Genomic DNA, 13613 nt, shown 5'->3' on the forward strand with positions numbered 1-13613 from the left:
TGACACTGTCTAACCATCTCATCCTTTGCCGTCCCCGTCTTCTTTGACCTTCAATCTTTCCCAGCATCAGGGTCTTCTCCAGTGAGTGCTCCCTTCTCATTTGGTGGCCAAAGTATTTGAGCTTCAGTTTCATTATCTGGCCTTCCAGGGAACAGTCAGGGTTGATTTCTTTGAGGATTGACTGATTTGTTCTTCTTGCAGTCCAAGGGACTCTCAAGAGTCTTCTCCAGCACCATAGTTCAAAAGAATCTATTCTTCGGCGCTCGGCCTTCCTTATAGTCCAACTCTCGCAGCCATACATGACTACTGGGAATACCATTGCTTTGACCATGCGGACTTTTGTTGGCAGGGTGATGTCTCTACTTTTTATCATGCTGTTTAGGTTCGCCATCGCTTTCCTCCCAAGGAGCAGGCGTCTTTTAATTTCATGGCTGCAGTCACAGTCTGCGGTGATCTGGGATCCCAGGAACGTGAAGTCTGTCACTACTTCCACGACTTCCCCTTCTATTTGCCAAGGAGTGATGGGGCCGGATGCCATGATCTTAGTTTTTTTGATGTTGAGCTTCAAGCCCACTTTTGCGCTCTCCTCTTTTACTCTGAGCAAGAGGCTCTTTAGATCCTTTTCACTTTCAGCCATTAGAGTGGTATCATCTGCATATCTGAGGTTGTTGATCTTTTCCCCAGCAATCTTAATTCCCGCTTGTGATTCATCCAGGCCAGCATTTCGCATGATGTACTCTGCATATATATTAAATAAGCAAGGTGACAGTATACATCCTTGTCGTACTCCTTTTCCTATGCTGAACCAATCAGTTGTTCCGTATCCGGTTCTAACTGTCGCTTCTTGGCCCTTATACAGGTTTCTCAAGAGACATGTGAGGTGGTCTGGTACTCCCATCTCTTTAAGGACCTGCCATAGTTTGTTGTGATCCACACAGTCAAAAGCTTTAGCATAGTCAATGAAGCAGAAGTAGATATTTTTCTGGTACTCTCTTGCTTTCTCCATAATCCAGCGAATGTTGGCAATTTGATCTCTAGTTCCTCTACCTCTTCGAAACCCAGCTTGTACTTCTGGCAGTTCTCTATCCACGTACTGTTGAAGCCTAGCTTGTAGGATCTTGAGCATGACCTTGCTAGCGTGTGATATGAGTGCAATTGTGCGATAGTTTGAACATTCCTTGGCATTGCCCTTCTTTGGGATTGGAATGTATACTGATCTTTTCCAATCCTGTGGCCACTGTTGTGTTTTCCAAATTTGCTGGCAAATGGAGTGCAGAACTTTAACAGCATCATCTTCTAAGACTTTGAATAGCTCAGCTGGAATACCATCACCTCCACTAGCTTTGTTGTTAGCAATGCTTTCTAAGGCCCATTTAACTTCACATTCCAGGATGTCTGGCTCGAGGTCAGTGATTATACCGTCGTGGTTGTCAAGGACATCGAGGTCTTTCTTGTATAGTTCTTCTGTGTATTCTTGCCATCTTTTCCTAATCTCTTCTGCTTCTGTTAGGTCCCTACCGTTTTTGTCCTTTATCATGGCCAGCTTTGCATGGAACGCTCCCTTGATTTCTCCAATTTTCTTGAAGAGATCTCTAGTCCTTCCCATTCTATTGTTTTCTTCTATTACTTTGCACTGTTCATTCAGGAAGGCCTCCTTATCTCTCCTTGCTGTTCTCTGGAAATCTGCGTTCAGTTGGGTAAATCTTTCCTTTTCGCCTTTGCCTTTCGCTTTCCTTCTTTTTTTATATAAAACATATTTTAACCCCATATCTTCAACAATGCTGCTCTTAACATGTGTTGTTTAAAGTATTTATGTATACTGCTTTTTTCATACCATACAAAGACATGCCAACCTAATTTCAAATCATGATCTTCTAGCTTTAACAGTCCTGGCTCCTTTTCATTCCTGCAAACTTTTAAACATATCCTCAGAAGTTTAATGCTCAGTTAAAAAGGGCTCATCTTGAAGGTGCCCAGTTTGCCTGGGCATCCTGGAGGTTTTTTGCCATCTTCAGGGCATGGAGCAGGGGTCAGTGTGTGTGTGTGTGTGTGGGGGGGGAAAGGTATTTGTGAATGTCCTGCTAATATGTACTTCACCTGCTTCCAGCCACTGCATTCTTTATACATCACATCTTTCTAGACCTCGTCGTATTGCTTCTACAATAGGCTTTACTACGAGTATTACATAAAACTCAGTGTTATAAATATCACAAGACTACAAGAAGGGCCAGCCTGAGGCAGTAAATCAGAATGATGGCAGCTTATATGTGCAGGGTAACAGTTGATAATACCTATCTGTGTCCTGAAAAAGTTTTACCCCCTTGATTTCTGCAGATCAAATGCCAAGTAAATGCACAGGAATACTTGCTGATTAAAAAGTTGGCAGCCTTGACTTGATAATCCTCAGTGAAACAAGCTATCAAATGAGGCTATTCATTTTGTTGGGGCTCTGGTCCAAATTTGTCGATCTCTCATTCTGACACCACTGATGGCACACAACCTACTGAAGCAGCTCTTTCATCTTACCTCATGGATGAAAGCCATTTGTAACTTGAAATGCCTGAAACTGAAAAGAGCACTTCCATAAGGCTGCCACCTTTATCATTCCAAAACTCCAGGGACAGTTTGGACGGAATGTAAAGCAAGATTTCATAATGTTCTGTGACATCATATTCTGAGGTGCCTTATAATAAGGACTAAATGATGCTATGCCAGGGTGTAGTCAGTTCAGGGACTAGGCATGACTGTGAGGTGAAGAGAGTGAATTCAGAGGCAAGGTGACATCATTGCACCAGGCATGTTGTGTGTGGGGTGCTCTAGCATTCAGCTAAAAACTCTAGAGTTTTTAGCTGAATGCTAGTGTTCCTTGTAGAATGTGCCTAGCATGATGACATCACCCTCACTGTATGCATGCCTGAAGACCCAGGAGGAAAGCCAGGAGCCCCCTGCTGGCAGATGGGAGGACCTGGCAACCCTATTAATAGTTATAAAACATATGCAAACATTGACAGGGGCAGTCTTTCCCCCCCAATGCAGCACTTCCCATGATTCTTTCTAAACATTTTTTTAAAAGTCTGCCGTAAATGGTGCTGGCTAGCCCAAGGTGGGTCTCCACCATTCCTTGCCAAGGGTAGAACAATATGTCATTAAGAAGCCTTTACAAGTAAATTCACTCCAAATTCCCATTATTGTCTTGCATCTCTTCTGGTATGTTTTCCTTGCTGATTGCCACTGCAAAACAGACTGCATAAGAATCAGGAGATTTATCAGTGGGACAGAGCCAGCAAGCCAGACTGATCCTCAACCATAGCCTACTGCTGCAGTAAACAAGACACAGAGGAGAACATGTCCCAATTTTCAGATAATATGGATGCAATATAGTTCGGCATAGTCATCACAAGAGCAAATGGTCACAGCATAACCCCTCCTCAATCCTTTTTGGAAATTTGGATCAGCCAGTCCTCTGAATCCTCCTCTTGGCCCTAACTTTCCAGTAACCATGGCAGGATGTTATATATTAAGCAACGATGAAGAATAGGGTTTTATAGGTGGGCGGGGTTTTGGCGAGCTGATGGTGGCTGTGTCTCCTGGGATCTCCCAGGGAGGCGGCTCGCAAACCAGCAGTCCGTGCCCCCCAGAGACCGTTGCGAAGGGTCTCCAGTCATGGAGCAAGAGGGTCACCTCTTTTCCGGCACGCTGTCGGGAAATTGAGGTGTCCCTTTGCTCCGACGGTCTCTCTGCTGTGATCTGGCAAGGACTAAGCTACGCACACCCCAAATCTAGCGAGTGGAGGTTGAGCGGCAAATAAGCATATCTGTCAGAAAGATCTACTTGATCTACATATGAAGAGTGAGTAAAGTTGAAACGAAACAACAAAGCAAAAGCCGTCTGGGGAAAAGCGAGGGGGAAGAGGGGACTCTCCTCCGCTAAGAACTATTTATAAGCGTTGCGGAGCTAGAAGAAAGGGGGGGCATGTTTAAAAGTGGTAATGGACTATGCAGAGGGATTCCAGGAGACAGTTAAGAGTTGAAGCAAGTTTTTGGGACTTTGGCAAACTTTGTAAAAGTAAACATCCTTAAAAATGGTGATGGACAACGTAGTAAGAACAACAAGCGATATCCAAGCTTTCTCCAGGAAGTGGAAGAGCTGCTGGTTAACCATCTGACCAGAAATAATCATAGACTCTTGAAAACTGTGTCTTAAGCCTTTGTTCCCTGTTGGTACAAACGAGGTACTATGCAAGAACTGTGCTACATGTCACCTGTTGCTTTTAAAAGGACTGTGTTAATATTGGAGAAGCATCTAACCAATGATCATACGGGCTTCCAGGATCGCAGAGGAGAGTCAAATGGGCATTTGCAAGTCGAAGGGCCTGTATGTAGATCATAAGTGAGGCTTAAAGCAAAGGAGTATCCTCCATGGTTATATCCTGATTAAGTCTGCAGGGCAATAAGGTGACGAGACTCTCTTCAAGTCGGGCAGTGAAAAGCAAATAGGAACAACACCTATGATTGAAGGCAAGAATTTAAGCGGAACAGTCCTGGAAAAAGGAGAAGGGACTTTGTTTTGAGATGGCCAGTTCCTGATACAGCAAGATGGTGCCACAGGGAAGAAGAAAGAGGAAAACAGCAATGGAAGAGAAAATGAGATTGTGTAATATCTACTGAGGGAGACTTATTGTTAATTTGCTTTTAATGGTGGAGGGGAAAATAATGGTTAAATGAGATGCCATTGTTCTCTGTAATTTGTGTCTAATTTAAATAGCGATTCTCCTGGACTACTCTTCATATAGTCAGATATGTTGGGATGTTTTTACAAGCTATAATGATGATTGATCACTCTCAATGTTAAAGAAAGCTTTTTATTATTGTTAAGCAAATTTTTTACAAGCTGTATGTGACCTCCAACCCTTGGGTTTTTAGTGGGTTTTCTTTTTTTTCTCCTATAGTGTGTAGATTCCCTCCCTAATTTCGTTGTAGTTTTTAGTAAATGCAAATAAAAAAATCCCCTATGGGGGGCCATAAAAAAAAGAATAGGGTTTTATACCCCGCTTTTCTCTACCTTAATGAGTCCCAAAGTGGTTTACAATCATATTCCTTTCCTCTCCCCACAACAGGCACTTTGTGAGGTAGGTGGGGCTGAGAGAGTTCTGAGAGAAATGTGACTGGCTGAAGGTCACCCAGCAGGATTTATGTGGAGGAGTGGGGAATCAAACCCGGTTCTCCAGACTAGAGTCCGCTGCTCTTAACCACTACACCTTGTTGGCTCTATGATACAAAACGGGGGGGGGGGGGGAGTAATCTTTCCAAATACAACCACACAACAAAACTGTACCCTGGTTCCTGGGGAGATACAAGTGGAATGTTAACTTCCTTTCAGGTCACAGTCCAACATGCTTAAGCTCACTGAAATCAATAGATACAATTGCTCTTAACTCCCCATTACACTGTGGTCACAGTCTTGTTTGGCAGCACCCAGCAGTCTGGCCAGGCACAGGAAGACACTGTTTTGTCATCATAGTGAAGCATTTTGTACAGTTCCCCTCTCAGTAATTAATGTGTCTAAATAAACACTAGGGAACAGCAGCATCTGTTGCCTCCACTCTGATCTCACACAGCCTACAAGGCAACTGCATCCAGCTGGTTCACATGACAGTTTAGGATGTTCACCAAAAGACCTTTAAAAGGCAAGTGACCACTGATCAATTTAGCCTCTCGGGCTTGATGGGCAGAGAGTGGCGTGATGTGGCCCATGAAGGATAGTTTCTCCTGCCTTTCTTCCCCCCCCCCCCCCCCCCCCCAACATCCTTTGGGTGACAGAAGCTGCCCACTCACTGCCATATGGTATTTCTCATGAGTCTATCCCTATTGTGTGTATCAGGGCTCAGAAGAAAGGCTGCAGGATAGAGGGAAAGCAAAAGAGAACCTCCTCTGTAGATCCATTCCACTGTCTTTCATCCAAGACTCCGCCACTATGAAAGGAAGGGGCAAGACTGGGCCTGCAGAGTCCACTGCCCGCATGTACTGAATACAGTGGCAAGTTAAAAGCCATGCCTCATAAGGCTGCTCAGTGGCCTTGTGGGCTATGGGTTTGCCACTAACCCGACCCTACTGGAGGCCAAGGCAGGGCCGACAAGAGGGAGCACAGCAAGACTGCCATGCTGCTACATCACCTGGCAGAACATAAGCATTCTTCCTCTGACTCATGTCGGGAAGCGGTGATGATAGCTTTGTCTACATAATCGGTTCCTGCAGGAGAAAATGCTCCTTCAAGGAGCCTTTAAAGAAAGCTTTTGACTCTTCCTAGCCACTAAGACATGTCCAGCAAGTCTATAAGCACTAGAAATTCAGCATGGAGCAGAGACTGGCACCAGGCTACTTCTAAAACATACGACCACGTCTCATAGGGCTGCCAGCCTGCAGGTGGTGCCTGGAGATCTCCTGGTGTTACAATGGATCTCGAGACTACAGAAATCAGTTCACCTGGAGAAAATGGCTGCTTTGGAAGGTGGACTCTTTGGCATTGCAAACTGTTTGCGTGTCGTCACCGCCCTGCCCAACTGGGAAGGCGTGAACACCGAGTCCAAGACCACCTCCCGTTGGCTATCGTGTTGGGGTAGGTGGAACAGGGCATCGGCCAACGAATTCGCTGAGCCTGGGAACTGGTGAAGGGTGAACTGGAATTTGGAAAAGAAATCTGCCCACTGAACCTGTTTGGCATTGAGACACCGAGGCATTTTTAGCGTTTCTAAGTTCTTATGGTCAGTCCACACCTCGAACGGGACTCGCACTTCCTCCAACCAATGCTGCCAAGTGGACAGTGCGAGTTTTATTGCCCCCGCCTCCTTCTCCCAAACAGACCAGTTCCGTTCAGTGTTATTGAACTTCCTTGACATGTATGCCAAGGGGTGAAGCAACCCATCCCCTCCCTCCTGGAGGATGCCCCCCCCCCATGGCCACATCCGACGCATCTGTTTGTACAATGAACTTTTTAGTCTCATCAGGGTGAGCAAGTACAGGTTCCGAAGTGAACAAGGCTTTGAGGCATTCAAAAGGCTCCTGACAATCTTTATTCCAAGGCAACGCTGCTCCCGGCTTTGTAGCCTCCGGGCCCTTCCCCTTAGTTTTTAAGAGATCTGTCAGGGGTAAACTGACCTAGGCAAAATTGGCTAAAAAGTTTCTGTAAAGGTTTGCGAATCCTAAGAAGGATTGGAGCTGTCGTCGGGTGCGGGGTACCCCCCCACCCCAATACATCTCGCACCTTTTCCGGATCCATCTCCAGACCCCTCTCCGAGATATGATATCCCAAAAAGTCAATATGTGTCTTATGAAACTCGCACTTAGAAAGTTTTGCAAACAGTTTGTGCTTGTGCAATGTGGTTAACACCTTCCTCACCAATTTCATGTGGGACAGGAGGTCGGGGGAGTACAGCAAGATGTCATCTAGGTAAACAAGGGCCCCCTTGAACAGATGCTTGTGCAAGACCTCGTTGATCAAGTTCATGAAGACCCCCGGGGGCCCCTGAAGACCAAATGGCATCACTCAATATTCGAATTGCCCGAGAGGGGTATTGAACGCCGTCTTATGTTCACCCCCCTCCCTGATGTGCACGCGAAAGTACACATCTCGGAGATCCAGCTTAGAAAGGTTTTTCCCTTGGGCCGCCTCTGCCAATAAATCTTTGATCAATGGCAAGGGGTAGGAATTAGTTGACGACACTGCATTTAGGCCCCGGTAATCCATGCAGAGTCTCAGCCCCCCATCCCTTTTCTTCCGGAACAAGACCGGGGCAGCAGATGGGGACGAGGCCAGTCTGATGAAACCACAGGCCAGGTTTTTGTCTATGAACTTGTGCAGTTCATCTTTCTCCGCCGGGCCCATGGCATAAATGCGTCCCTTAGGTAGTTTTTGGCCAGGCAATATTTCCGCACTTAGAAAGTTTTGCAAACAGTTTGTGCTTGTGCAACGTGGTTAGCACCTCCCTCAGCAATTTCACGTAGCCACGGGCCTCCTAGGACCAGCGGGAATCTAGCGGCTGGGGTGATAACGAACAGCCGTTCTTCCCAATGATCCCCCGCCCCCAACCTTAACGGTACAGTCTCATACTCACAGGGTTCTTTCATAGTAGACCCATCCATTTGGGTAAAAATCAAAGGGTCTTCCAGCTTTACTACCCCCTCAAGGGAGGGGTTGATAAGATCCTTCCCACACCCTGAGTCAATGAGGGCTCTCACACAGATATGTGTTCCAAGGTCGGGGTTAATTAAAGTCACTGTCACAAAAAACAAGGGGGGAAAGCTGCTCACCACTTTTGGCGCCTCCGGGATCGGGTCCTGCTGCTCCGCACCTCTTACAGCAGGACCTGGACTTTTCCCACCGGCTCGGGGTCGTCTTCACTGGAGTCTTGTTCCAAGCCCTCTGGGGTGGCTTGCAGGGCTTTGGCATATTTCGGCTTCCTCGTCGGCTTTTTGGCAGGGGTGGCCGGGCGTCCTTTCGCTTAGTCGCTTGGTCCTGGTTTCCCCAGGCCGGTTCCGCCACATTCGGCCATGAAATGGCCCTTTCCCCCACACTTCAGACAAAGACCTTGCCGCATGCGTTGCTCCCGCGTAGCCTCTGACTGTCGCGCCGGTTTGCCTTTTGGAACCGAAGATGCAGGCTTGCCTCCCCCAGTGGCGATGTCCAAGCGTAGGGTGTTTAGGCGTGTCTCCATGCTCTCCGCTTCGTGCATCCATTCCGGTAGGGAGACTGGATCTACCGCTCCCGGATTTCTGGATTCAGCCCCACGTGGTACAACTTGGCTAGTACCGGGTCAGGCCAAGTTTGGACTTTGGCTGCGTGTAGCATGAATTACGATGAGTACTCCCTCACAGTTCACATCCCTTGCTTCAGGGTGCATAGGAAGACCCTTGCTTTCGGCCCAGCATTCCAATCCTCGAATTGGGCCCGCAGGGCCCACATGAAAGCGTCCAGATTGACTAGCTCAGGGCCCTTTGCATTGTGCAGCCCCACATACCAGGCCGCCGCGGGACCCCTCAGATGGGCTGCCGCCATGTCTATTTGACTGCTGTCATCTGGGAACACGTGGCCCGATCTCTCCATGAATTTCATTACTCGAACCACAAAGTAGGCAAGTTCTTCAGGGTTCCCCTCAAACGTGGCTTCGATGAGGTCTTTTGGCCAATGGACCGCAGGACCCCTTGGGCTTGCTGGTCGCGAAGCTGGAACTGGGACCTCCCTCGGAGCTGGCCTGGGCACTTCCCCCGGCTGAGGTTGGGGGGGAGGTGGTTGGGGAGGTGGTTGCAGGGGTGCCACTGGTTGAGCCTGTCTTTCCTCTCTGATGGCTTGAATCATCAACTACGGGATCGCCTGGAACAGATTTGCCATGTCCTTCTGCAGTTGCCGCCACTCTTGGTCAGTCACCTCCATCCTATGGGCCCACTCCAGTCCCCCATCTGGGGACACGTGCCCACTCCGCGCCTTCGACCGCTCCGTCACCCACGCTGCCGGCTGCGGTTCAAAGGAGGTCCCATATGGGGGTAAATCTCCTGCTGGGAACCCCAGGTCGAACCTGCTATCCCTTCAGGGCCCTCGTGTCAGCATATAAATCTCTGTTGTAGAATCCGGGTTAAAGTGGCACCAGCTGGAGCTCGGTCGATACCCCATCTGGGGTGGTTGTCTGGGCCCTGAGGGAGTCAGGAACACCAACATAGAGGTTGTTTTTAGGACAGCACCCATCACAGCCGCTGTCACCAGCACCAAAGACTGGGTCGTGGGAGTCACACACCCCAGTCGTGGTAGGGGTCAGCTCCTTTTCTTCCTCCTCCTCCTCCTCTTCTTCCTTGAGATCAGGTTTCTCCTCTGCGGTGCTCATCTCGGTTTAGGAGAGAGGCACGTAGATAGAGAATGAAGAATTCTTAACAGAATGTCAGAACCCACAGCCAACAACGGAGTACACACTTCTTGGAAAGGTTATACTTTTATTGAAGAGCCATAGATGCATTAACACAGTCACTGTTAAGAACAACCGTTGCCTATTGAACCTAATGAGATATAGGGCATTCGTATGCACACACACACACACCCTGCGCTGGCCAATTAGGCACCCTCCCGCGCGCAGGCTAAAGCCAGCAAACTGTTACTATGCGAAGCTGGGAATTGTTCGGCTCCCACGGCTTGCCTGGAAGGCAGACAACCCCCACACACACACCTGTACTTCTTTAGAGATAAGCATTTCAGCGCAAAGCAGAGAGAGGAATGCAAAAGCAATTTACACAGACACTGAAAGAACATCCCAACCCCCATGGTAGCATAGCTGACAGGCCTCTCCCCTCCCCAAGCCCCACTCTCCCCAGGATCCACTCCCCAAATTTCCAGGAATTGCCCAGCCCAGAGCTGGCAACCCTAATGTCTCACCATGTTAGGTTTGTAGCCTTAGATAATAGTTTGTAGCTTTTGGTAATGACACCATAAGATGATTAATGCCACCTCTTTTTTTTTTTTTGTACACAGAGCAAATGAAAATTAACTTTAGGCATGTTTAAGAGAATCTTAGGATTTCAAAACCAGTTATGATATCTTGGAGCCTTGCATATCATTTTGGAATACACAGTTATGGCAACACAATAACCATAATTATTCAAGGTGGAAAGATTGGAAGGCAAGAATACAAATGGGTCCCTAAGCTTCACTGACATGTACACTGCTCGCTCTCCCTCTCAGAGTCACAGCCAAATAGATCTTCTGACAAAGATGGTTTCTGATACCACCAAGGTTTCCACTACACTACAACCCATTAGCCTTTTATGGGTGTTACAAAGGAGAGAATAAAATGAAACATGTTTGACTTACGACTTGGTCCATGTATCTTGATGGGTTTGTTGCTGATCAGAGAATGGGAACAGGTTTGGCAAACACACTCCTTGCCACTGAAAGTAACTTTGTCTCCGATAGGGAATGGTTTTCTGAAACAGAGGGAAGTCAGAAAAAGATTCAAAGATTACATGGAGGACTTCAGATACCCGAGGATCTCCTCATTGTCTTGATGAATTATCACAAGGTTTGCTCCAGGGACCTTATTGCAAAAAGCTGCAATTGTGGCTGACTGTTACTCTAAAGGGCTGCTAACAGGAAAAAAACAGCAGCCTGCCTAAAGTGTGAGATTTGTTAAGGAAAAGGTGATATACCAGAGATTGGTTTTTGCTGCGGAAATGGAAACCAGAGGATTTTCTGGCAACCTGATTGCCCAGGTTACCTTTGTGGATTCTGACAACAGACTTTTGGACAATTCCCAGATTCTGTTCATGCCCGTATTGGGGGCATAATATGTAGGGTTGCCAGCTCTGGGTGGGGAAATACCTGGAGATTTTGGGGGTGGAGCCTGGAGAATGTGGGGTTTGGGTCATCTGCAGGGTACAATGGCATAGAGTTCAGTCTCCAAAGCAGCCATTTTCTCCAAGGGAACTCATCTTTGTCACCTGGAGATCAGTTGTAATAACAAATCTCCAGGCCCCACCTGAAGGGTGGCAACCTTAATAATATGTGATGCATGTTGCAGACAGTATTATTTGTGTAACACACTAGATCTTGTGAAGGGATTCTATGCAGGTTCTATTTTCATTTTGTTGACTGAGCTACGCTGATCCATGCTACTGTAACCACCACACTGGACTACTGTAGGGTGCTTCTGAAGACATCTCAGATACTACAATGGATACTAGTTTTGGCAGCAGGGCTCCTCTCTGGTATCTGCCACTTGAAACACATAACTCCACTATTGCATCTACTGCATTTAAGGCTGCCAGGCCTCCTGCTATGGTGAGAGACTTCCCACAAGTAGCCCTTCCAATGTCACTACTAGGGGGAAAATGAGAAGTGATGTTGGAATTGCTGGAAACTGTATGTTTTTACCACAGAGTTTCCAGGGATTCATAGAGCTACCTGACATTATGTCAATTTTCCCCCCAAAAGTGACATCATGGTGCGTATGATGCAGCCCCACGCCCCTCGCTCTGAAGCTCCCACTGGTTGCTAGGCAAGGCCTTGCTACCTGTATGCTTCCAGATCTGGTTCAAATGCAGATATTACCTTTAAAGCTCTTCATGGCCTAGGGCCTTCATACTTATTAAACCACATTCCTTATATACTCCTGTATACCATTGCCTTAATTCCACCTTTCTTTCTCTCTTGCTCCCTTCCTTCCCCTTCCCTCCCTTGTCTATTTGCTTTCTTTGTTTTCTCTCTCTCTCTTTCTTTCCACCTCTCTCTCTTTCTCACTCTCTTAGACAAATAAATATAATTAGCCAACAAACAAATATCATTGGACAAATAAATATCATTATCAATATCTTTTTTTACCCCCTTTGTTTTTATTTTTGGCAATCTTATGTAATGTTAATAAAAAGCAAATTGCATATGTTTCAATAAAAACACGTGTGTGATATTTGTTCATGTTTTGTGGCTCTCAGACATCTGATATTTATTCTATGTGGCTCTTACGTTAAGCAAGTTTGGCCATCCCTGCTTTAAATAGTTGGGGGCAAAGTGGGTGCTGCGCGCCTGCCCTACAAGCAGCAAGTTTGTTGCTTGCAGAGCAGGTGCAGGTGGCTTCCGCTAGAAGAAGAAGAAGAAGAGATTTTTATTTATACCCCGTCCTTCACTTGGAGTCTCAGAGCGGCTTACAAACTCCTTTCCCTTCCCCTCCCCACAACAGACACCCTGTGAGGTAGGTGGGGCTGAGAGAGCTCTTTCGAGAACTGTTCCTGAGATAACTGCTCTGACAGAACTATGGATTGCCCAAGGTCATCCAGCAGCTGCAAGTGGAGAAGTGGGGAATCAAACCCAGTTCTCCCAGATTAGAGTCCACACACTTAACCACTGCACCAAACTGGCTCTGCAAGCCACAAATTCACGGGTTGTTGTGCAGACACGCATGGTGACCGCTCTTGTCAAGCAGGGGTGCAGACAACTGTTGGGGGCAGGACTTCCCCTCCACTGGCCAGCTGGCTGGCGTCTGCCGGGAGCCCGAAAAATCTGGGGACAGGCATCCCTACTCTCTATTGTTGTCTTCTGCCAGTGGGTGAAAACTACTTTGTTTGATGTTCCCCTCACTAACTCTTATCAGTCCTCCCTCCTTGTCTGTTTCTATGTGTAATGTATTCAGCCTGACATGCCTGGACTTGCCCGGGCTGGCCAGGCACAATTCCTATGTTAGCTTCAGTCGAAAGACAAAGGATCTGGAGGATCCTAGCCGGCCCTATCAAATGGGCTAGCTTCCCAGCCGGGAGACCAATGGTCACCCGGTTACTGTAAATAGCCTATCGGGAGTAGGGGGTGTGTTTAGGTATGCTTGGTGGCGGGTTTTCTGAACGTATATAAACCGGCCTGCGAGCCGGTCAGTTGTCTTTGTCCTGAACTAAATAAAGGTATGCTTAGCTGAAATCACTCTCCGTCTGCATACTTTTCACTGGCGACGAAGGTGGGATCCACGACCCATGAACAAAGACCCGGACGCCGACACGAGCGCTGCACCGAGCACCGATGCCGAGACCTCCGGAAACCGCGCCGCTTCGCACCCCAGCTCTCCGGCGACCGCTCATCGCCCCGTTCCCGGCTCC

The 13613-nt window shown here is 47.5% G+C and overlaps 1 protein-coding gene across 1 annotated transcript in view; it reads right to left on the minus strand.

Moving 5' to 3' along the window:
• The window catches only part of ABLIM3 (actin binding LIM protein family member 3), a 91885-nt gene that overhangs the window by 67588 nt on the left and 10684 nt on the right, over positions 1-13613 (minus strand). The window contains exon 2 of the mRNA XM_015412639.1: positions 10849-10961. Coding sequence (XP_015268125.1) covers positions 10849-10961 — 113 coding nt within the window. The remainder of the gene's footprint in view (positions 1-10848; positions 10962-13613) is intronic.

This window comes from Gekko japonicus, unplaced genomic scaffold (assembly GCF_001447785.1).
Source record: "Gekko japonicus isolate JY-2015 unplaced genomic scaffold, Gekko_japonicus_V1.1 scaffold222, whole genome shotgun sequence".
Taxonomy (NCBI): Eukaryota; Metazoa; Chordata; class Lepidosauria; order Squamata; family Gekkonidae; genus Gekko; species Gekko japonicus.